Below are 24,839 nucleotides of genomic sequence, written 5' to 3'. Positions count from 1 at the left end.
CTAGTAAAAGAAGGAAGAATCCTTTTATTATAAATGTTTAAAACCATTGCATGGGTATGGAATAATGACACTGCTGTCAATTGGAAAAGTTCTTAGTGTTCGTAACTAATCTGGCCTCAACAAGTTCAAAAATTTTAACTTTTTCTCCTTTTCAGGATGTTTTAAATACTGTGATCAGACACTGTCCCCCCTGCTTTTTCTTCTTGGGTTTACCTGGCTTCACTTTGCTAATAGGAGACTTCATAACAGCTGCATCCAGAGTCCTGAGTACAAACATGTTGGAGGTAAGTATGGCAATGTTCGGTGTCCTGTTCCTATGAGAGTGCACAATTGTTAGCAAGGTTCAGATTTCTCTACTCTTAACAGGTGTTGACTCATTAGCACAATGTGAAACTGGGCTCTTGGGGCAGACAGCATGGCAGCTGATGTGTGAAATTGTAGGATAAGGTGACATCCTAGTCTTGCAAAGGTGTTTCATCAAAAGGACAAAATGTGAGAAATCATATCCCCACTAATACTGCAGCACATTTGCACTCTAAAAGCAAGGGTTGGGTTTCAGAATGTTATTAAGCTTTTGTTATACATGAACATTACAAATGTGTACTGGCATATGTGCTGTAAAGGATTGGAGCAAGGATTGGTTTTTTTTTTTTTTTAAATATCCATGTTAAATACAGTAATAGCCCAAGCATAGTATCATGAGAACTAAATGAACAGAGATGGCCTTACCATTTCTTAGTGCCCAATATTGCCATAGAGGTTTGTGTGGTACAGCTGAAGATGGTAGCTATGAAGGACTTACGTTGTTTAAGGGAATTTGTACATTAACAATAACCATACACTATTAATATAGTTTACCTTTGATGAAACATGTAGGTGTGAATCTTCATTGTGATTTTTTGACATTGTGACAACATGATGCACATAAATACAGATTTTGCTAATTCAAAAATGTAACCACATTGGGCCTCGATCTTACTGGTATATGTAAAGGTAAAGGTAAAGGTACCCCTGCCCGTACGGGCCAGTCGTGTCCGACTCTAGGGTTGTGCGCCCATCTCACTTAAGAGGCCGGGAGCCAGCGCTGTCCGGAGACACTTCCGGGTCACGTGGCCAGTGTGACAAAGTTGCTCTGGCGAGCCAGCACCAGCGCGGCACACGGAAACGCCGTTTACCTTTCCGCTATAAAGCGGTACCTATTTATCTACTTGCACTTAAGGGTGCTTTCGAACTGCTAGGTAGGCAGGAGCTGGGACCGAAAGACGGGAGCTCACCCCGCCGCGGGGATTCGAACCGCCGACCATGCGATCGGCAAGCCCTAGGCGCTGAGGTTTTACCCACAGCGCCCCCCGCGTCCCTACTGGTATATGTAATGCTCATTAATTATATGGTAGCTTGTCATATGAGCATATATGTCTTTAGAAATAACCAGATATACTCAGAATTATAATAACTTGTGTTTGCTGGTGAAATGAAGCGGTAAGACCAGTTTTTATAGCCATGTTTGTGTAGCAGAGTCGACATGTGAAATGATACTGCCTGCACTGGGATTTTCTGTTTTGATTGCCAGTACTAAGCAACCTCTCTGTTGTAAGGTATTTTACATTTGCTGTTTAGCTGGTCATCCAAGCCAGCAAAGAAAATCATGCTGAAATGTAGATGTTTTTAGAAGAATTTTAAATTGGGCCTTGCAGAGATGAATAATCTTTTTTTTTTTTTTTAATGAAAATGAAACATATTAGTTCAAAGTGTCCCCATTTTTATCTGAAATTTGGCAGCTCTTATCCTGGGGAGGGATGGCAGAATGCATCAAAACCCTGTGTCATTTGAATGAAAAGAATATAAGTTAAAAGTAGCTGCAGAAAGGCAGGTGGGAATTCCCATTGAAATGGGGGGGGGCTGGGGGGTTTGAACAAAATTAAAACAAATGGAAAATGAAATGAATAAAACTTTAATATGAATGGGGAAATTATTATTTTGTCCTTGCATGCCTAATAAGAACACTAGTTTTACAAGCAGCTAGTGCTATTTTATACAGCGTTTTAAGGGGAGACGTATATATTCAGACTTTGGTTTGATCCAAAGTTTGCATGTAGAAGGCATCACACATGCACTATTTTTCCTCCCCCTGTAGCCACCTATACCCTCTGAAAACCCTCTCTAGTGGTTTGGCAGCCTTCCTGGTCAGCTTGGACTGTGTCGTGGGGGCCTGCCGTAGGAGAGGAACCTATTTTAATGTCTCGTTTCCATCTGCAGCCTGTGAGATGTCTCCAAGATGCAGGGCATCAAGTCAAGTTATCACAATACTAATCCTTCCTTCATCGTTTCCTTGCAGAAGGAGAATGCTAAAATTAAAATAAGCAGCAGACATAGAATATTTATGCAGGTTATGAGTTATTTTCTCTGCTTCACCTACAATGCTGGAGAAAACGTTACTGGGGTTTTATTAATTGACAAGATTACCTACTTTTTTTTCCTTTCCCTTTTTCTGTTTTGCTTATAGGCCCCACGCTTAGAAGCACATACCATTCTTGGTTCTCTGGTTTGCTTTCCTAACCTCTATCAAGAAATTCCATTATTGCAACCCACTGCTGAAGCAGAAATCATCACAGGAACTACAGGTGTCAAAGTAAATGTTTTCACTGTTAGCTGATTTCTATTTTACAAATTGGGGGACTCATGTGTACCTTCCATTTCTTCTCTCTTACTCTTGTGGAGGGGCTTATGCAAACTGGAGAAGCCTTGCCCCATCTAGTGGGAGGAGCCTCTCCCCATACTAAAGCTAAGACACCTAAAAATGTCATGGTTACAAAATAGAGAAGAGAAGACAGAGGGTCTTTTTCAAGATTCAAAATACTTATTTGCCAGATATACTTCAGATACTGTATCTTCCAATATACTCACTTCCAATATATATCACCTTGGTTTCCCCAGCTGTTTTTCAATGTAGAGCATCACATACCTCTCAACTCTTGGGACATCCCATTTTGTCGCACAAGAGCATGGCACTTCAAACCACACATTTTGGGGAGCTGTGATTTCGTGCTGTGCTCACCCCGAAAAGTGCTTTTTCAAGGTCATGATCTCACACGGTGCCCCAAAACGCACAATTTTAGGCCCCTGGAAAAAGCATGTCTTTCAGGGCCGTGATCTCACACATGTCATGTGATTTGTGTGGGAGCACAGCCCCAAAAGACGTGCGTTTTTCACCTCAGCGTATTAGAGGGTATGTTATCATATGTATTGAGGTAAAGGAAGGTTTGTGCACAGCAGATGCAATTGAGCAATTTAGTTGAACTAAACTTGTTTAGTGGAATAAGAGAATAGAAAGTTAAAAAAAAGAAGATTTTTTTTAAAAATGGCATCCATCCAAGCCTGCAATTCCTGGAGGAAGCATTTGCATATGGGGCAAGAAATTTGTACTGGGGCATTGACAGTGAATGCCACCAAACAAATTGATCTCCCTAGTCCTCTTCCCCCCTACTCTCATGCCTCTTCAGGATCTTACAGAGGTTTCTTGGTAAGTGCAGAAATGGCTGCAGCATGTATAGAAATCAGATTTCAGCCCCTAAAAAAAGAAATACAAAACATAGGTAAAGGTAAAGGGACCCCTGACCATTAGGTCCAGTCGTGACCGACTCTGGGGTTGCGGCGCTCATCTCGCTGTATTGGCCGAGGGAGCCAGCGTTTGTCCACAGACAGCTTCCGGGTCATGTGGCCAGCATGACTAAGCCGCTTCTGGCAAACCAGAGCAGCGCACGGAAATGCCGTTTACCTTCCCGCCAGAGAGGTACCTATTTATCTACTTGCACTTTGATGTGCTTTCGAACTGCTAGGTTGGCAGGAGCAGGGACCAAGCAACGGGAACTCATCCTGTCACGGGGATTCGAACCGCCGACCTTCTGATCGGCAGGTCCTAGGCTCTGTGGTTTAACCTACAGCCCCACCCACATCCCTAATACAAAACATACCAGTTGCCTAAAGGATAGGCGAGCCCATTGTATATTTGGCAGCATTTTGAGAGGAAGGGTGTGAATTAATTGCATTAATGAATTATTTGCAGAATTTCCACTAAGAACAAGAGAGAGAATGATTACAGATGGGTTAGCAAAACAAAACAGTTTAAATATTTTAAGTAATAAAATTGAGATCAATGAAATTTGCTCCATTTTATTATATTTGACTAAGGGTAGAAATTGGAGTTCTTCTGCAATATATTTGTTTGAAGTAAATTGCTTACTGTCATGATTTTTTATTGTAGTGCTACCTCATAAATATTATTTTGAAGAATGCTGCAAATGAACCAAGTGAAGCTTCAAGGTAAATACTGAATAGAACAGAAAACATTATGGAATATAAATTGAAGAATAAATTATTTGTGTAGAAGGGTTATAATTGTCTGATACTATTGTTACTTTGTCCGCTGTAACTAAAGTGCAGTCATAAACCCAAAAGTGGGTTACATCTGGAAATATTCCTCAGGGTCTTGTGAAAGAACAATGTTAAACAACAATTGATGACCTCCTTCTACCGGTCCACAGTAGAAAGTGTCCTCTCATATTGTATCACAGTGGGGTATGCTGGCCTGACAGCCACGGACAAAAAGTCTTTACAGAGGGTGGTGAACACAGCACATGATATCATGGGCTGTCCCCTGAGCCTGCTAATGACGTCGCAAGAGATTGTTGCCTTAGGAGAGCGAGAAAAATTCTCAGGGGCGATTCACACCCCAGCCAGCACCTCTTTAATCTTCTACCCTCGGGCAGGAGATATAGAAGTATAATCAGTCATACCAACAGACTAAAAAACATTTTCTATCCGTGGGCTGTTAGGCTGCTGAACGGAAAATAATATAGTGCAACTGACTTTCGGGTGTGTTGTGCGACAAGCACACAGAGTGCAATGAAACTGAGTGTTGGGGGGGGAGGCTTGGTTAATTTCATTGTACACAGGTTGTACATTGACAATAAAGGTATTATTATTATTATTATTATTATTATTATTATTATTATTATTAAATACCACTTGACTCTATTCAGTGGCTGACAAAGTGATGCTTCCTTTGTTAATGTCGCTATAACAGCACTAGCATAGGAATCATTGGCCAAACAAGACCAAAGGAAGCTGCTGTGCCAGAACTGTAGTTGGATTTAGGATCAAGTCCTGCATAAGAGTATAGATTGTCACATAATACAGCAACCATCTGAATCCACATGTGTTGCTGTCTTTTTACAATTCATTTGTTCATAGAACTGAAAAATAAGAGGGACATGATGGCTTACTGACATGTATATTTCTTGTTTTCAAGGTGTTTAGCTCTTTGCTGCCTTGGGCTTTGGATATGTGAAGAACTAGTGCAATGTACAAACCATCCCCAAGTAAAGGATGCAATAAATGTTTTAGGTGTGACACTAAAGGTATGACACAAGTTTGTATGACTTGATTGTGCAAAATTGTGGGGTTTGACTTCAACCAAAGAGTGTTTTAAATACTTAGAATATTTTATTAAGCTGTTTGGAAGATTCTCAAATTCAATCTGTCAACACAAATTATGAAGTTTTGTAAATTAAACCATTTGCTATGTACTTAAGACAATAAAATGCTTGCTGAGATATTTCTGAAAGAAACGTTCCAATTTAAGTCCCTGTTGCATTGCAGCTAACAACTTGATTCCAATATTTCTCACTGCATCTATTGTTTTCTGATGAAAATGTTGAGGAAAGCATAGAATTTATTGTCATGATTTTTTTTAACTAAACAAAAAAATGTGTTTCCAAGGTGCCAGAGGAAGGAAGTCATCTAAGACAGCACCTCCTCTTGACAATAGGCAGGGTCACATTGCATGAACTGCATATTAATAAATATCTGCACAAACACTCAGCATTCCACACTGCCTTTGCCTGCGTAGCAGGTAACAGGTAGGAGGCGGAAGCTCTTAGTTGAGTTCATTCTTTTGCTCTTCTCTCTCAGGCGCACTTTTTTTCATAAGAGGAAAAAGAAGACAATTAGTTATTTTTATTTTCTATCCCTTTCCTTAGCTCCTTCCTTAAGGAAAAAAATTCTCCATTAAGGCTACCTCAGGAAAGGCACATACCCCAAACCTACAATTTCCAGATACCTTTACCAAACAATCAGTCCTCAGTCCTCTACACACTCAGTAGATCAGTAGCTGGCTGACATATTTGACAGAATCTTGCAGTGATCAAGGTTCAGAATCTGAGGCTGTAGCATCTCCAGTTATGGAGTCATACAGGGTTTTGGGTTCTGAGCCTACTCCTGACAGGAGCTCACAGAGCCATCTCCCATAACACCAGCACCTGCAGAGTCAGAGCCAAGACCTTTACAGACACGTGAGCTTGAGGAAACAAATGCTTTTCACAGCACCACCAGTCCAACAGTGCAATGAGTATACCTGGGAGAGACTATGGAACACAGAAGGAGTGCCCATGTTCAGACAAGATGGCTGTACCTTTAAAATGAAAGTTATCTACATAAAGGCAGAGTCTGGGAGAGGTAGCCTGGGAGCAGAGGCCTATGACACAGAGATATCTGTGGTCTTTCAACTGGGGCTATCCTGCATCAGTCCAGAACACAGGGTTGACAATGGTTTTGTACATTCCAGATATGAGCCTGCTCTCCTACTGTGCATTAACTCTTCATTGTGGGAAGGGGTGTTCTCCAAACTGGACTAATTAAACAAGAATCTGTAGTAACTATTTGCAGTATCTGAAATGTTTCCAGTTTGTTTGTATTCCCTTTTGTTGGTTCGTTATTGGTGTTTTGTTTCTTCTTCTTTTTAGTTTTGCAACAAACAGGTAGCACAGGAAGCCTGTGATGTCTTTCAATTACTGACCTCCTATTGGGATAAACTTGAGAAATACAAATCTTCGCTACCCAGAAAAATTATTGAAGTATGTTTATCTCTTTAATATTTGTGTGTTGTTTTCAGTAACAGATATACTATGCTTAATTATGTACAAAAACTTACCATGTATAACACACCGCCATGTATAAGACAAGCTTTTTTTTAGCCCTTAATTCACCACCGCTGAGGGACATAGACAGGAAAATCAGGGCAAGTGAGTAAGTGATAGCTAGCAATAGGGAGCAGGAGAAGGGGTCCAAGCAGAACCAGCAGCTAGAGCTAGAAGACCCTCTATTTTGGACTAATTTTTTTAGCGAAAAACATCGTCTTATACACAAAAAATATGGTGATATCTTATTCAGACAACAGAGTACAGATCTAAGTATATATTTAATATACATCTACAGGCACAACTGATGTAATTTAGTTATATGGTATTAGCTGAATTGTTGGCCCAAAGCATGATGACTTTTTAAAACTAGATTTAAATTGTAAGCAGAGTAAGCAGGTTTGCATGATGTGTGCTTAATTTGTGTGTTTCTAGTTGTAAAATCTGGTAAGATTTGGAAAGATTATTCTCCCCACCCCCCTTTTCTGTAGTACTAGAGAAGTGGAGGGAAAGACACATGGGAGATAGTAGGTGTTTATTTTCTTATGAACTAGGTCAGCTACAAATTTCACTAACACTTTTGACACCTGCTTCGAGAATGACTTTGGAAAATAGAACATGTCTGTAAATTTATCCTTCTGAAATTTGATTTACACAGATCCTTGTGGCCACAATTGCATTTCTCTTGCCTAGTGCAGAATACTCCTCCGTGGAAGGTGATAAAAAGGTATGGAATATTAAACTGTCAATGGTTTGTCCTGGTATGATGGTTTTTACTGTGGAGTTAATATTTAAACACTGTTCCCATGATCCAGTGGTGGGTGGGAGTATGAAAACATACAGTGTATATTTCCCAGGCTGAAAAATCCAATCTAAAACCTGTTGCTATAGAGCCATACACTTAGTTATCTGTGCTTGAATAGCTGTGGCCTTGTTCTTCCTTCAAACTGCAAAAATGATGATTAGCAGTTCTTCAAAACAATTGGACTGATGGTGATGGTATTTGTTCACAGCCACACCAAAAAAGAGAACCTCTTCTCAGTCTGTTAAACAAAGGCACAAAAAACACAAGTGTGTGTATAAAGTGAAGTGCCTTTTATAACTATTGTGTAAGGTGTATATACATATTGGTATGACGTAGGTTCAGGCTGTTTGAGGACTGTATTTTCCCATATGGACCTGCCTGGGCTCTGAGATCTTCAATGGAGGCCCTTTTCTCAGTCCCACCACCCTCACAGCCATACCTGGTGAGGACATAAGAGAGGGCTTTGGAACTCCCTTCCTAGAGAAGTTAGATGGGTGCCATTCAACTGACAGGTGAGGACTGTTTTATTCCAGCAGAACTGGCTGCTTTTAAAGAAAGAACTTTTCAAAGTGCTGTGCTGTTTATCTGTCTGCATTTTAATAATTTTCCTTTTACATTGTTTTAATTCCCTAATAGTTTGATTACTTTTTAACTATAATTTTTATACGTTTTTAGCTATCTCTGTTTTTTCCATTTTTGTTTTAATTTTTGTGAGTTGCTTTTGGTCCTAGACCTGGGGGAAAGGCAGGGCATAAATCAGGAGTCGGCAATTTTTTTAGCAGCGGGCTGGTCTGTCCCTCAGACCTTGTGGCAGGCTGGAGAAGTGGCACTGGGAGGGAGCTAGAAGAAGAGCCTCAGCCCCAGCCGCTCAGCTTACCTTCCTTCCCAGGTGCTGCCGCCACCACCACCACCGCTTCTGCTTCTTCTCATGGGTCGGCAGAGCGAGCTCGTCCACTCCGCTCTCTGGCCCACAGGCGCACCAGGGTGGCGGCAGGGGCAGGAGGAAGAGGCTGAGTGGCGGCGGCTTTACCAATCAAACACTGCGCCTGGTTTACCTCAGCACGGCATGGGGATGTCTCTGCCAATCAAATGCCACTGAGGTAAACCAGGCGCGGTGTTTAAGTGGCCGAGCCATCACCGCTCAGCCTCTTCCTCCTGTCGCTGCCATCGCCGGGAGTCTCGGCTTCACATCGGGTTCTGGCTTCACAGCGCGGGCCAGATTTAGGACCCAGGTGGGCCTAATCTGTCCCAGGGGCCGTAGTTTGCCAACCCCTGGTATAAATAAATAATAAAAATTGTCTATCATCTATCTCTTTTCTTCAAAAATATTCTAGTAGACTTATTTACTGACTAGTACACCCGCAGCCTTTAATATCAGTAAGTGGTAACTTTTTGGAAGCACTCGGAAGGAAGTGATCATGTCCTCCTGGGTTTCATGATACAGATGCAAAGGAAAGCTGAGTGCAGTTGCACATGCACTCTGGCCCTTAGGAAGGCCAATTTCAAAAACCTTTAGGACCTACTGGGTCGTGCCGGCTGGAAGTTCAGTTGGAACATCCAGTGGGATTGGGGACTTAAGGAGAATATGCTAGAACTTTTCTCTGTTTGAGCTGAACAGAGTACTAAGACGTGTGGTCTGCTGCTTTAAAGAGTAAGACCTGTGCAGTGAAAGGAGACCCCGAGGAGTCTGGAAGAAAAGGGAAAGGACATTAGCACATTCCACCCAAATCTGAGCCCTTGAGGCTCCTTAAAGATAAACACCAGGCCTTACTGTACATCTGAACAGGCTTGCCTCATACAGATAAATTATTTCTTTATATCATGAGGTCTATAGTTCTGTGGTTTTGCATTTAGCAGCCATTATTTATTAACTATTGCTTGGCTTGGCTTTTTATTTTCCTGATGGACAGGCCTAACTTAAGATAACAGATTTTAGGATAACATATTCTCTCTTCAATAATTCATTCTTTTTAAACTTACTTTTTGTAGATACAGCATTTGATCACACATATTCATATACAGAGAGATATATGAATGTAGTTTATGAATGTACCCTAATGTTTAATCAGCAGCTAAACGAAATGGGCTCCAGATAGTGCCCGTGAAGTAATTCTAACCATTCTCCCACCCCACCCCCAAACAAAACAGCTCAAAATGGATGTGCTTTTTTGGATCTGATAGCTCAATATTGGATGATAATAAACCTACAATTCCTACCTTTAATAGATTCAAGGTTCTAGAAATAGAAAGTCCAGAAACCATATGCTGAAAATACCAGTAATACTAACAATAACAATAACCACACAGGTGGAAGTGGCCAGGAAGAAATTAAAAACCCCACCTCTCTACCAAGTAATAGAGCACTCCTTGCTGAAGAATATGATCTGGTGGCTGTAACGGTCAAAAATATCTTTATAGAGTTCAGAAGCATTTCAAATAGGGAGAAATGTAAAGTATTGCACTTGGGCAAAAAAAATGAGAGGCACAAATACAAGATGGGTGACAGCTGGCTTGAGAGCAGTACATGTGAAAAGGATCTAGGAGTCTTGGTTGACCACAAACTTGACATGAGCCAACAGTGTGACGCGGCAGCTAAAAAAGCCAATACAATTCTGGGCTGCATCAATAGGAGTATTGCATCTAGATCAAGGGAAGTAATAGTGCCACTGTATTCTGCTCTGGTCAGACCTCACCTGGAGTACTGTGTCCAGTTCTGGGCACCACAGTTCAAGAAGGACACAGACAAACTGGAGGGCAACCAAAATGGTCAAAGGCCTGGAAACGATGCCTTATGAGGAACGGCTAAGGGAGCTGGGCATGTTTAGCCTGGAGAAGAGGAGGTTAAGGGGTGATATGATAGCCATGTTCAAATATATAAAAGGATGTCACATAGAGGAGGGAGAAAGGTTGTTTTCTGCTGCTCCAGAGAAGCGGACACGGAGCAATGGTTCCAAACTACAAGAAAGAAGATTCCACCTAAACATTAGGAAGAACTTCCTGACAGTAAGAGCTGTTTGACAGTGGAATTTGCTGCCAAGGAGTGTGGTGGAGTCTCCTTCTTTGGAGGTCTTTAAGCAGAGGCTTGACAACCATATGTCAGGAGTGCTCTGATGGTGTTTCCTGCTTGGCAGGGGGTTGGACTCGATGGCCCTTGTGGTCTCTTCCAACTCTATGATTCTATGATTCTATGAAATAAGATAAATAGTTTGCTATCTGTTGAAAAAACGTTCCCTCCTAAACCAAACACCAAATAATAATGTAGCTGGTCAACTTTTCCACTCTTCATAGTCAGCAGCTCCCCAAAAGATTCAAATTTAATCCTTCAGGCAAATAGGATAGCCCTAACCATTCACCCCTACAGGAAAAATATATTTCAGTGGAACACAAAAACTTGGGCCTTGAAAGACCTTAGCATGCTATTACATTTATCAGCAAAGGAAACTGACCTATCATTTATTAAAGTTCTATATGCCCTTCCTTTAGCACAAAAATGCATTATAACATTTAGGTCAGATAGAATCCCATCTCTGCTCCTAAAGAGGAAAGATTTTTTGGCCAGAGTTGGTGTGTCACCTAACCGAGTCTTTCTGGACACAGTGAAGAAATCTCTCCTGACCCTAAACAACTCTCAGCATGCAAGGATACAACCCAGGGCCATCCTGTCTGACTGAAAACCGTACCTTAAAAGAAGTGCCTTTGATTTCTTCCAGCAATGAACATCAGTGCATCTAGTTACACCTTCCTCCAGTAAATTCCATGGAGAAGGAATAATCCTTCTTAACAAGACCTTCTTAACAAATTCTAGAATTTCTGAAGAAGAGCACTTAATAAGTTCATACAACCAATTACCTCAAACCGAGCAAAAAGCTATTTTAGAAAGACTGGGCACATTAAGAGAAAGACTAATAGACCGGAGCAATCCTGAGTTGGACCCAGACTCAGTGGCACCATTCCAGGCATGTCCAACAGGTCAATCGCTAGATGAATGAATGAATCTTTATTTGCGTCAGCTGTTGGCCATTGCAATAAAACAACAATACGATATACAAAGAATAGAAATAAAAAGTCAATTATATGAAATACATTTTAGGGTTTTGAATCAATAGTCAAATAGTGGATTTTACTCTGATTGCCCCAGCTAAAAACCTTGCAGCCTTTGCTGTCACCTGCTCCTCTTGATCATCCAAGAGAAAGGATACAGTGGCATCCCTGGATGGATTTCAGTCGACCGCACTATGGCCAGGCAGCCTTTGCTCCTCCTTTGCAGCTGGAGCTGAATGGGGCTTTCGAAGCGCTGCAGGAGAGAGTTGTGCCTCCACTTCTGCCTTCCCGTGAGCTCCAGAGCACATGCTATCAGGAGACAGCTGCAGGAGAGAGAGAGTTGTGCCTCCACTTTCACTGTCCTGTGAGCACGCGCCGGCGGGCTGAATGGGGCTTGCGAGGTGACTGAAGGAGGGAGGTTGTGCCTCTGCTTTCGCCATCCCATGAGATGCAGAGCACACGCCTCTCCCACTTTGCTGTGCTAAGGAGGCTGCCTTTGGCTGGGCGACTCTCGCTGGGTGCTGCAGGGAAAGGGTACAGTGGTCCCCCTTGGGAGCAAAGGAAAGTGGAGTGTGGGGGTGCTGATGTTCTGCATTCGGAATGAGGCTAGATAAAAGAAGAGCACCTTTCCTTCCTCCTCCATACAGAGCAGCCTGTGACTTAATCAGCTGTTGCCACCATTTCAGCAATACGTGGAAGAAGGCAATGGAATCGAAACACAAATCTGTGCTAAGGAAAGAAAGGGGATTTTCCTGGCCACCCACACCTTACTCCTTGCCCAAATCACAATGGAAGAGTGTGGTAGATCAGTGCCAGTTTTTGATACTGGATAGTAGATCACAGCCTACTTGAAGTTGGACATGCCTTTCCTACACAATGAAAACCTGACAGGACCACCAACGCTATGCTCCAGGATGATTTGATCCCCTTTGAGACACCTTCCAGAAATAATAATGCTATTTCTCATCAAGCGCAACAGAAAATTGGTCAGAGATGAGGAAACTGGAGCCGCATGAACTAGGAGAAGGAAACCTGGAAAGGAAAGTTACCATTTCTGTAGAAGTACATCAGCTGCAATACAACCCCCATTGGCTAGTGAATGGACCAATAGAAACTACAAAAGAGATTGAGATTTTTTACTGAGACTAAAAAAGGGCAAAGCCTCTGTTGAAGATGGTCTCCCTCCAGATTTTTTAATTGCATGCTCTGATTTGTGGACTCCAATTTTTACATCATTATTTTCCCTAATTATGGAGTCCCATCCCCAATTAATGGTTCCTCATCATCCTGGGGGAAAGTGACAAGTGAGGTGCCACAGGCTTCTAGCCTTGGCCCATTGTTGTTCAACATCTTTATAAATGACTTGGATGAAGAAAATGCAGATGACACCAAACTGGAAGAGGTAGCTAATGTCACAGAAGAGAGAATCAGAATTCAGAATAACCTTAACAGATTGAAGAACTGGGCCCAAGCTAACAAAATGAATTTCAGTGGGCACAAATGTAAGGTTCTGCACTTAGGCAGGAAGAACCAAATGCACAAATATAAGATGGGGACACCTGGTTTGCTAGCAGTATATGTGAAAAGGATCTAGGGGCCTTGCTGGAGCACAAGTTTAACATGAGTGAACATTGTGACGCAGCAGCAAAAAAAAAAAACTAATGCTAGTCTAGGCTGCATCAAGGGAAGTAATAGTACCACTCAATTCTACCTTGGTGAAACCACACCTGGAATATTGTGTCAATTCTGGGCACCACAATTTAAGAAGGAAGTTGACATGCTGGAAGGTGTGCAGAGGAGGCCAAGCAAGATGATCAAGGGTCTGGAAACCAAGCCTTATGAGCAATGATTGAAGGAGCTGAGTATGTTTAACCTGGAGAAGGAGATATGATAATCATCTTCAAATATCTCAAGGGCTGTCACATGAAAAAGGGAACTAGCTTGTTTTCTCCTGTTCAGGAGGGTAAGACTTGAAGCAATGGCTTCAAGTTACAAGAAAGGAGATTCTGTCTCAACATCACAAAGAACTTTCTGACAGTAAGAGTTGTTTGACAGTGGAATAGTCTCCCTCAGGAGGTTGGATGGCCCTCTGTCATACATGCTTTAGTTGCAATTCTTGCATTGTTGGGGGTTGGACTCGATGACCCTTGGGGTCTCTTCCATCCTACAATTCTATTTTTCTAAAAGATAGCACATCATAAATCCAACAAGAATATGCATTTACATAAACATAGATTATACCCCATAGCTGAAATACTTTTCTGGAGCTGTATAATGTATGAACTCAGTTACTATATGCATGTCAACATTGTCCATACATACAGAAGTGAATACCTTATTTTTGGGTGTATAAGACGCCCCTATGTATAAAACAACTCCTATTTTTTTGAACTCAGCATTAAGAAATCAATATTTTCAACATCAAACAGAATAACTTGTGCAAGTTTTTTTGCAGAGTTTCACCCAAATCTTACCCCGGGCTGTCAGTGCCAGAGCCCAAACCCCTGTTATCCATATAATCCAGGTGTGCTTAGTACAGGGGTCAGCAAACTACGGCCCCAGGCTGGATCAGGCTCACCTGGGACCTAAATCCGGCCCACGACACGAAGCCAGAACCCACAGTGAAGCCGAGACTCCCAGCGTTGGTGACAGGAGGAAGAGACCGAGCGGCGGCGGCTCTGCCACTCAAACACTGCACCTGGTTTACCTCAGCGGCGTTTCATTGGCAGAGACGTCACTGCGCTGAGGCAAACCAGGTGCGGCCTCTTCCTCCCCCCACCGCCACCACCCTGGTGCTCCTGTGGGCCAGAGAGCGGAGCAGACGAGCTCGCTCTGCCTACCCACGAGAAGCAGCAGCCGAGGTGGTGGTGGTGGCAGTGGCAGCCCCTGGGAAGGTAAGAGCAGCGGGTGGGGGTGGAGGTGGGAAGGAGGACTGCTTGCTCCCCTCGCCTCTTCTTCCAGCCCCCCCCCCCCGGTGCCACTTCTCTGGCCCGCCACAAGGTCTGAGGGACAGTGGACTGGACCGCTGCTTAAAAAATTTGCCGACCCCTGGCTTAGTATATCCTGATGGTGTCAGGCACGTTTTGACTTTAGCATGGTTTAAAGTGGCAATAGCATTAAAAATGGAAAACTTTTTATTAATTAAGAGAATGATCAACCATCTGTTCTGATTTTTAAGAAATTTAAATTCGCCAAATATATTAATGTTGTAGTAGTAAACTTATTTACATTTTCTTTTATCCACCAATTACATGGAGTCTCAAGCCTAGGTTTCCTAAATAGCTCCTCTGAATCCAGGCTGAGGATCTGTTATTTTTATATTAATTACATATAGCACATACCTGATGCACCAGAATAGTCAGGTATATTCCTAAATAGTACTCCATATATCTGGTGAAAACTTGCAGTAATTAACATGGGCTAAATTCTGTCAATATTTCTGTGAAGACTTATAGTGGAACAAATATATACAATCCATTATACATCTTTATTCATATTAACACCAATGGTAACAGACTGACTTTTAGTATCTGACGAATCAGCTCAAGGAAGCATACATGCAGCATTCATTTGCATATGTGGTTTCCCTTACTTTATCAAGGTTTTCATATTTTCTAAGTAGAACTAATGTAATCTACATATTTCTGATTTAGTTTATAGTTTCGTTATTACTTTGCTTGTTGGACTGGTGTATGACATTACCCATGAAAATGCTGCTGGAGCCTGTGTTTACTTCAAGTCTTGAAGATCAACATTCTTCTAAAGCTCCATTGCTTGATTACATATATAGGGTAAGTACATGTTTCTCCTCCTATTGCTTAATTGTGTTGTTTGCTATGATCAAAAGCAAAATTATTAAGCAGTAAACTATAATATTAGTGGGATATTGTCTGCTTTTGAGCTAGATTTGATTAAATCCATTAATCCTGAAAAATGTTAACTTATTTTGTGTCTTATTCAGATTGCTTGATTCCATGGATTTGAGTGGAAACTAACCCCTACAGTAGCAGCAGAGAACCCCAGCCCATGAACCTAATTAAGTCCATTAGGGAGAAATGGTGTCCACCAGCCAATCACCTGACTTCATGTGCTCTTTAGCAGTAAAAGGCAGCATTTCTCCCGACCATGCTCCAGTCCTGGGGTGGGTGAAAATTCTGCCTTTAAGGAGCAGGCAGAGGGTTTATCTCCACTCTTAGCATTGTGGTGTTTAGTGGTAAGATGCAGAAATAAAAATCCATCTGCCTGCTCTTTAGAGAGCTCTCTACAGAACAGGCAGAATGATCTTTCCAGCCACCATTTGTTTTCAAATGCTTCGTTTAGGAAAAGCAAAATCTTATTTATAAATGTACTCAAACTATTGGTATTCTCTGTTTTTAAATGGATGCATTATTTTATACGATTCCTTTTTTTTTTCTGGACAAACAAGCCTCCACACGCTTTCAAAGGTTGTTGGGAATTAAACATTGCCAAGCATTACACATAATTTTATTTTGTTATTCACTGTGCTGCATTTTTAACATTTAATCAACTTTCAAGAAAACAAAATGAGTCGATCAACTGGCGTGAGTAGGAACCATGCCATTCAGTGTGTCCACATGATTCCTTTATCTCAAGGGAGGGGTTGGATCCAGCTGGAGGATAAGTGGGCGGAGCCGCTCACCTGACATCTGTGGGCCCATGTTATTGTTTTAATGATGTCTTCTTTGTTTTTTGGATTATACACCACTTATGAAATTTCTGAAATATTAAGTCAGGGGTCGGCAATTTTTTTTAGCAGTGGCCTGGTCTACTGTCCCTCAGACCTTGTGGCGGGCCAGAGAAGCGGCACCGGGGGGGGGGAGCTAGAGGAAGAGGCGAGAGGGGCAAGTAGTCCTCCTCCCCACCCCCCCAGCCATTGATTGCACTTACCTTCCCAGGGGCTACCACCACCACCGCTGCTTCTCGTGGGTAGGCAGAGCGAGCTCACAGGAGCACCAGGGCAGCGACGGGAGGAAGAGGCTGAGCGACGGCAGGCAGAAGAGGTCAAGCAGCAGCGGCTCTATCAATCAAACGCTGTGCCTGGTTTACCTCAGCATGTCGTGGGGATGTCTCTGCCAATCAAACCTCCGCTAAGGTAAACCAGGCGCGGCGTTTGAGTGGCAGAGCCGCCGCCACTTGGCCTCTTGCTCCCATCGCTATCACCTGGAGTCTTGGCTTCGCAGCAGGTTTCAACTTTACACCATGGGCCGGATTTAGGACCCAGGTGGGCCTGATCCGGCCCGGGGGCCATAGTTTGCCAACCTCTGTATTAAGTGATATTGAAATGCTTTTAAATATATAAAGTAAATAAATAATATGGTGTTGGGTGGTTGTAACTTCAGTCTGCAGCTGTGAAGAAAGAATTGTGAGCAGTGTTCCCAATTATTTCTTTGGAGCCCCAGATTCAGTTCAGTTTGTGGTTGGAAAAGAAGAATTGAGAGTGCAGTCTTCCGCAGCAGCTTTGGCTTCAACTGCACCATGGCTGATGTCATATTTGACATCAGACACAGAAAAGATGGGCATGGATAGCTTGGTGACCAACCTCTGATGCCTAGAGGTTTTCCACTATTGCTTGGTTCAGACATGGCTGAAGCAGAATAGACCTAGATCCTGAAAAAGTGGCATCCTGCTGTGATGACATTATTCAGGAGAAAATGTTGGGCATGCCATCCCTAATGCAATTGTCATTTCATTTGAACCTGGAATCAAGTGAACTATCTGAGACTATTCATGCTTTAGAGCCTGCTTCAGGCACAAAGAGAATGGAAGGGTACAGTCTTGGCCCCTGTGATTAGCAGGCAGCATGATGTCTTGCATTTGACCTGGCTCAATGTCAGTGTTAGGAGCCTGACATGCCTTTTTCGGGCCAAGAGACCAGTACCTTCTGTCTGCTTCACTTCAGCTTCTAGCTGAAGCTCCCAATAATAAGTATTTATTTGTCACATTTATTTTTTTTAATGTTTGTGGTGCCATTGGAGGAGTTTTGGATATGGCCAACGCGCAACCTACTGAACAACAGTATAGTGTAGTATTTTCTGTTACAATCTATTTCTCATTTTCCTTTTGCTTTTTCCAGGTCCTGCATAGTTGTGTTCATGGCTCAAACACATATACACAGCAAAGTCATTACCTTTTAAGCCTTGCAGACCTCTCTAGTGATATCTATGATCCATTTTTGCCACTTGGAAATGTTAGGAATTCTGAACCCATGCAGTTTCAGTCTTCTGCGGATCTGAGCAACTTACTCACTGTTGCTGAAGGTAATAAATACTTTGAAGTAAATTGAATAAGGCGGAAAGATTGGTGCAGCAATAAGCCTAAGCTGTAAAACGTTTAAAAACATTTAAAACAATGGAGCTAAAACTATAAAACTGGAGGGTTTGATTAATGCTGCCATTGTCGTCACCATCTTGAATCCAGGATCTACTTTGAAGAACAACAAGACATTTTAGCTTTAATACATTAAGAGACAGTTCTAGAGAGCTGTCTATGAGAAAAGTGGGTGTTTTGCAAGAACTTTTATCTAGATACAACACATTTACTATTTAGGTTTAGCCTACGCTATTAAGATATCAGAAGGTCCATAGCTAGATGGAGGTAGCTTGGATGAGCAGGAGACCTCACTTGTGCATGGTATCTCCACCTGATTGCCTCTATCACTACAGCACTTTACCCCACACTCCAGGCGTTCTGAGGAGGAATGCTTATTTGGAGATACCAGGGAAGTTACCTGGAGCAGGAACCGGCAAGCCACTCCAGTATCCCTGCCAAGAAAACTCAATGGACAAAGACAACAGGCATATAAAAGTTATGACGCTGGAAGATGAGCCCCTCAGGTCGGAAGGCGTCCAACATGCTACTGAGGAAAAGCGGAGGACAAGTACAAGTAGATTCAGAGCTGATGAAGCGGCTGGGCCAAAGCCGAAAGGACGCTCAGTTGCGGATATGCCTGGAAGCGAAAGGAAAGTCCAATGCTGTAAAGAAAAATATTGCATAGGAACCTGGAATGTAAGAACCATGAACCTGGGTAAGTTGGATGTGGTCAAAAATGAGATGGCAAGAATAAATATTGACATCCTGGGCATCAGTGAACTAAAATGGACGGGAATGGGTGAATTCAGTTGGGATGACCATCATATCTACTACTGTGGGCAAGAGTCCCGCAAAAGAAATGGAGTGGCCCTCATAGTCAACAAAATAGTGGCGAAAGCTGTACTGGGATGCAATCTCAAAAATGATAGAATGATCTCAATACGAATCCAAGGCAGACTTTTTAACATCACAGTAATCCAACTACTGGTGCTGAAGAAACTGAAATTGACCAATTCTTTGAAGACTTACAACACCTTATAGAAATGATACCAAAGAAGGATGTTCTTCTCATTATAGGGGATTGGAATGCTAAAGCAGGGAATCAAGAGATAAAAGGAACAACTGGCAAGTTTGGCCTTGGAGTTCAAAACGAAGCAGGGCAAAGGCTAATATAGTTCTGCCAATAGAACAAGTTGGTCATCACAAACACTCTTTTCCAACAACACAAGAGACGACTCTACACATGGACATCACCAGATGGGCAGCATTGAAATCAGATTGATTATATTCTCTGCAGCCAAAGATGGAGAAGCTCTATACAGTCAGCAAAAACAAGACCTGGAGCTGGCTGTGGCTCAGATCATCAGCTTCTTATAGCAAAATTCAAGCTTGAACTGAAGAAAGTAGGAAAAACCATTGGGCCGGTAAGATATAATCTAAATCAAATCCCTTATGAATATACAGTGGAAGTGAGGAACAGGTTTAAGGATTTAGATTTGGTGGACAGAGTGCCTGAAAAACTATGGACGGAAGCTTGTAACATTATACAGGAGGCAGCAACAAAAACCATCCCAATGAAAAGGAAATGCAAGAAAGCAAAGTGGTTGTCGAGCGAGGCCTTACAAATAGCGGGGGAGAGAAGGCAAGCAAAATGCGAGGGAGATAGTGAAAGATACAGGAAATTGAATGCAGATTTCCAAAAAATAGCAAGGAGAGACAAGAAGGCCTTCATAAACGAGCAATGCAAAGAAATAGAGGAAAACAATAGAATGGGAAAAACCAGAGATCAGTTCAAGAAAATTGGATATGAAAGGAACATTTCGTACAAAGATTACCATAATAAAGGACAAAAGTGGTAAGGACCTAACAGAATCAGAAGACATCAAGAAGAGGTGGCAAGAATACACAGAGGAATTATACCAGAATTATATCAGAAAGTCTCGTATCCCCCAGGATGTCTTGTACACCCCAGGTATTGCGGTTGCTGACCTTGAGCCAGACATCCTGGAGAGTGAAGTCAAATGGGCCTTAGAAAGCACTGCAAATAACAAGGCCAGTGGAAGTGATGATATTCCAGCTGAACTATTTAAAATTTTAAAAGATGATGCTGTTAAGGTGCTACACTCAATATGCCAGCAAGTTTGGTAAACTCAGCAGTGGCCAGAGGATCGGAGAAGATCAGTCTGCATCCCAATCCCAAAGAAGGGCAGTGCCAAAGAATGCTCCAACTACCGCACAATTGCACTCATTTCACACGCTAGCAAGGTTATGCTTGACATTCTACAAGGCAGGCTTAAGCAGTATGTGGACCGAGAACTCCCAGAAGTGCAAGCTGGATTTTGAAGGGGCAGAGGAACCAGAGACGAAATTGCAAACATGCGCTGGATTATGGAGAAAGCTAGAGAGTTCCAGAAAGACATCTACTTCTGCTTCATTGACTATGCAAAAGCCTTTGACTGTGTCAACCACAGCAAACTATGGCAAGTTCTTAAAGAAATGGGAGTGCCTGATCACCTCATCTGTCTCCTGAGAAATCTCTATGTGGGACAAGAAGCTACAGTTAGAACTGGATATGGAAAAACTGGTGGGTTCAAAATTGGGAAAGGAGTACGACAAGGCTGTATATTGTCTCCTTGCTTATTTAAATTATATGCAGAATTCATCATGCGAAAGGCTGGACTGGATGAATCCCAAACTGGAATTAATCTGGAATTAAGATTGCCGGAAGAAATATCAACGACCTCAGATATGCAGATGACACAACCTTGATGGCAGAAAGTGAGGAGGAATTAAAGAACCTTTTAATGAGGGTGAAAGAGGAGAGTGCAAAATATGGTCTGAAGCTCAAAAAACGAAGATCATGGCCACTGGGCCCATCACCTCCTGGCAAATAAAAGGGGAAGAAATGGAGGCAGTGAGAGATTTTACTTTCTTGGGCTCCATGATCACTGCAGATGGTGACAGCAATCACGAAATTAAAAGACGCCTGCTCCTTGGGAGAAAAGCAATGACAAACCTAGACAGCATCTTAAAAAGCAGAGACATCACCTTGCCAATAAAAGGTCCGTATAGCTATGGCTTTCCTAGTAGTGATGTATGGAAGTGAGAGCTGGACCATAAAGAAGGCTGATCGCCGAAGAATTGATGCTTTTGAATTATTGTGGACTCTTGAGAGTCCCATGGACTGCAAGAAGATCAAACGTATCCATTCTTAAGGAAATTAGCCCTGAGTGCTCACTGGAAGGACAGATCGTGAAGCTGAGGCTCTAATACTTTGGCCACCTCATGAGAAGAGAAGACTCCCTGGAAAAGACCCTGATGTTGGGAAAGATGGAGGGCACAAGGAGAAGGGGACGACAGAGGACAAGATGGTTGGACAGTGTTCTCGAAGCTACCAGCATGAGGGAGGCAGTGGAAGACAGGAGTGCTTGGCGTGCTCTGGTCCATGAGGTCACGAAGAGTTGGACACGACTAAACAACTACAAACAACAACAACAACAACAATAAATTACTGTTTATCAATTTATTGGAATACATTTCTGATTCTTCATTTGCATCACTGGCTTAATATTCAACCAGTGAGTAAATAAGCTAATCACTATCCTCAAATATATTAAGAATAGGTCTTTCTCTACTTTCAAGACTGCAGATGATGTGCTTTTAGATCTTTCTAGTATTGCTCCTAAAATTTGTGCTGATTGACTCCAAATCAGAGTATGCATCATCCCCCAAATTTCAGAGCCATATATAAATATGATTTACCTTGATCTTTGTGTATATTTTAGTTGGCTTATTTTGCTTATTTATTTTTATTACTTTCAGAGAGGAGGAGGAGGAGTTTGGAATTAATACCTTTGACTGCACGAATGATAATGGCACATCTAGTAAACAATTTGGGCCATTATCCCCTGAATGGAGGACCTGCTGTTCTTCACAGCCTTATTAGTGAGAATCACAACAACTCATATGTGGACTCTTCAGAACTGTCTTCTGAAGTTTTCAGAAGCCCAAATTTACAACTCTTTGTATTTAATGACAGTACTCTTATATCTTATCTTCAAATTCCTTCTGAAAAGGAGATAGACAATGAACCAGCAGCAGCATTCTCAGAAGTAAGAGTAATTGTTAGAGATATCTCAGGGAAGTATTCATGGGATGGAAGGCTGATGCATGGACCATTAGCTGGTAGTCTACCAAATCAAAATAAAAGAATATCCACTGCATTTTTGGACAATCATAAGCAGAACTTTGAGCCTCCAATGGACTTCATTCAAATATATGAAGGAGAAGATGCTCTTGATAAATTGCTAGAGAGGATTGGCAATAGTAGTCCTGAGTGCCTTTTACATCCGCAACTAAAATTGAATGAGCCATCGCCATCGCCATATGTCATGAACCATGACCAAGAGAAAAATATACTAGAAGCAATAATGCAGCAGAGTTGCATAGAAAATGAGTATGCACATGGATGCAGTTTCAATCTCAGTATGAAAGTTGAAAGTCAAAAGGCACCAAGACCTGCACAGCTCCAAGCACCATTTCATTTATGTAGGCTCTTGCTAAATGACTTGGGAATGAATTCTTGGGACAAAAGGTAAGTAGGGCTTTAGATTACTGTTATTATTAGAAATAATACTATCTTTCCATCCAAATGGAAGTCCCCATTTTCAGAAAAGCACCTCTACCCAGTGGAAAGCAGAAAATCTTTTGAAAGGGAGGGTGCTTCTGGGCTCCCAGACTGGCCAGAAGCTATATTTGCAGAGTTTCTTTTAACTCTCTGTGGTTATTTTTTTCTAACTGCTTTCCTCTTTTCTCTCTTTTTATTTCTTTCTTCTTTTTTCATCTTCACTTCTGGCTCCCAAGCCAGGGATATTGGGAAAAAGAAATATTTTCCCAAAACGTCTCCCACCTACAGCCACAATGCTTTCTAGATCTTTTTATTACCTTTTACAATCAGTATGGATTGACCCCAAAAAGGGGACAGGGCAATTAATAAGCCAACAAGAAAGAATCTACCTAAAAAACTAATGGATTGCTTCCTTAAAATTGAGTGTTTAGGTTTAAGCCACAGACTCAGATTTATATGCAGGAGGTAGTTGGAGCCTGAGAGTGATGTCCCTGTCTACATATCTTGTATTGCCATGTTGGTTTCAACAGTTTACTGTTAGTGGGACTGGGGGCAGTGGCGGAGGAACCCTCTCCGGCACCTGAGGCGGGGCAGCCCGTACGGACTGCGCATGTGTGGCATCCCACGCATGCACACTCCGTACGGAATGCTGCACATGCGCAGTCTGTACGGGCTGCTGCTTGCACGGCATCCAGACGGGCTGCCACACCCCATACAGACGGCATCCCGTACTGTTGCCATGCGAGAGAGACAGCCCATATGGACGGCGCGCGAGAGTGGCTGCTCTACAGCTGGGGAGAGGCAGGGGCCATCTTGTCACCCAGCCATCATGGCCAATTATTGCCCAGTCTCAAATCTTCCATTTGGATCCCTTCCAGTCAGGGTTCAGGCCTTGTCATGGGACTGAAACCACTTTGGTCACGTTGGTCAATGATCTCCAGCAGGCTAGGGACAAAGGTGGAAGCTGTTTCCTAGTTCTGCTGGATCTTTCAACGGCTTTTGATACCATTGACCATGGTATCCTTCTGGACCGTCAGGGGGGGGAGCTGGGGGCACTTTTCTACAGTGATTCCGCTCCTTCCTCCTGGGCCATATCCAGGAAGTGGTGTTAGGAGGGGAGTGTTCAGACTCCTGGGCTCTCACTTGTGGGGGTGCCTCAGGGTTCTGTCCTCTCCCCCATGCTTTTCAACATCTACATGCAGCCACTGGAGAGATCATCAGGGGGTTTGGGCTGGGTACTCCTCAGTATGCGGATGATATCCAGCTCTACCTCTCTTTCAAATCGGAACCAGTAAAGGCGGTGAAGGTCCTGTGTGAGTGCCTGGAGGCGGTTGGAGGATGGATGGCAGCTAATGGATTGAAGTTGAATCCTGACAGAAGTATTGTTTCTGGGGGACAGGGAGTGGGCAGGTGTGGGGGACTCTCTGGTCCTGAATGGGGTAACTGTACCCCTGAAGGACCAGGTGCACAACCTGGGAGTCATTTTGGACTCACAGCTGTCCATAGAGGCGCAAGTGAATTCTGTGTCCAGGGCAGCTGTCTACCAGCTCCACCTGGTATGCAGGCTGAGACCCTACCTGCCTGCAGATTGTCTCGCCAGAGTGGTGCATGCTCTAGTTATCTCCTGCTTGGACTACTACAATGCACTCTACTTGGGCTACCTTTTAAGGTGACTTGGAAACTACTACTACTACTAATAATAATAATAAAAGTAACTACTACTACTACTACTACAGCAGCGGAGGTCCCACACTGTCAGTGGTCCACAGGATATATGCAGGTGGTCTGCAGGATGTCTGTAAAGAATAGCAGGAACAGCCACTGTGAACGGAGGGAGCAGTGGCTATTCTGTCTATCAAGTGTGAAAGACAGAGCAAGAGGAAGAAAGAGGAGCCCACTTGTAAGGAGTTGACAGGATTAGCAGCCAGAAAGAGGAAACAGTAAAACAGAGTCAAGAGATGGGACAACTGAAACACAAATGCAAAGCCCCTTTTCTGTACATAGTAGTTGCACTCAACTGTTGTTGTTACTTTATAATAAACACTGCCCAGGTTTGCACTCC

The 24,839-nt window shown here is 42.7% G+C and overlaps 1 protein-coding gene across 8 annotated transcripts in view; it reads left to right on the top strand.

Annotated features, from left to right (window-relative positions):
* Positions 1–24,839, top strand: part of RALGAPA2 (Ral GTPase activating protein catalytic subunit alpha 2) — a 212,114-nt gene that overhangs the window by 102,105 nt on the left and 85,170 nt on the right. For all 8 annotated transcript variants that reach the window (XR_014159042.1, XM_081872571.1, XM_081872570.1 and 5 more), the window contains 9 exons: positions 156–284; positions 2,504–2,629; positions 4,262–4,320; positions 5,309–5,417; positions 6,801–6,911; positions 7,633–7,701; positions 15,474–15,611; positions 17,915–18,098; positions 21,973–22,744. Coding sequence is in view for 7 of the 8 variants with exons in the window: in XM_081872571.1 (XP_081728697.1) it covers positions 156–284; positions 2,504–2,629; positions 4,262–4,320; positions 5,309–5,417; positions 6,801–6,911; positions 7,633–7,701; positions 15,474–15,611; positions 17,915–18,098; positions 21,973–22,744 (1,697 nt within the window). In the remaining variant the exon portion in view is untranslated. The remainder of the gene's footprint in view (positions 1–155; positions 285–2,503; positions 2,630–4,261; positions 4,321–5,308; positions 5,418–6,800; positions 6,912–7,632; positions 7,702–15,473; positions 15,612–17,914; positions 18,099–21,972; positions 22,745–24,839) is intronic.

Source organism: Podarcis erhardii, assembly GCF_964252035.2.
Source record: "Podarcis erhardii genome assembly, chromosome: 8".
Classification (NCBI taxonomy): domain Eukaryota; kingdom Metazoa; phylum Chordata; class Lepidosauria; order Squamata; family Lacertidae; genus Podarcis; species Podarcis erhardii.
The sequence above is the reverse complement of the archived record's forward strand: the minus strand, read 5'-3'. Positions and strand labels throughout refer to the sequence as shown.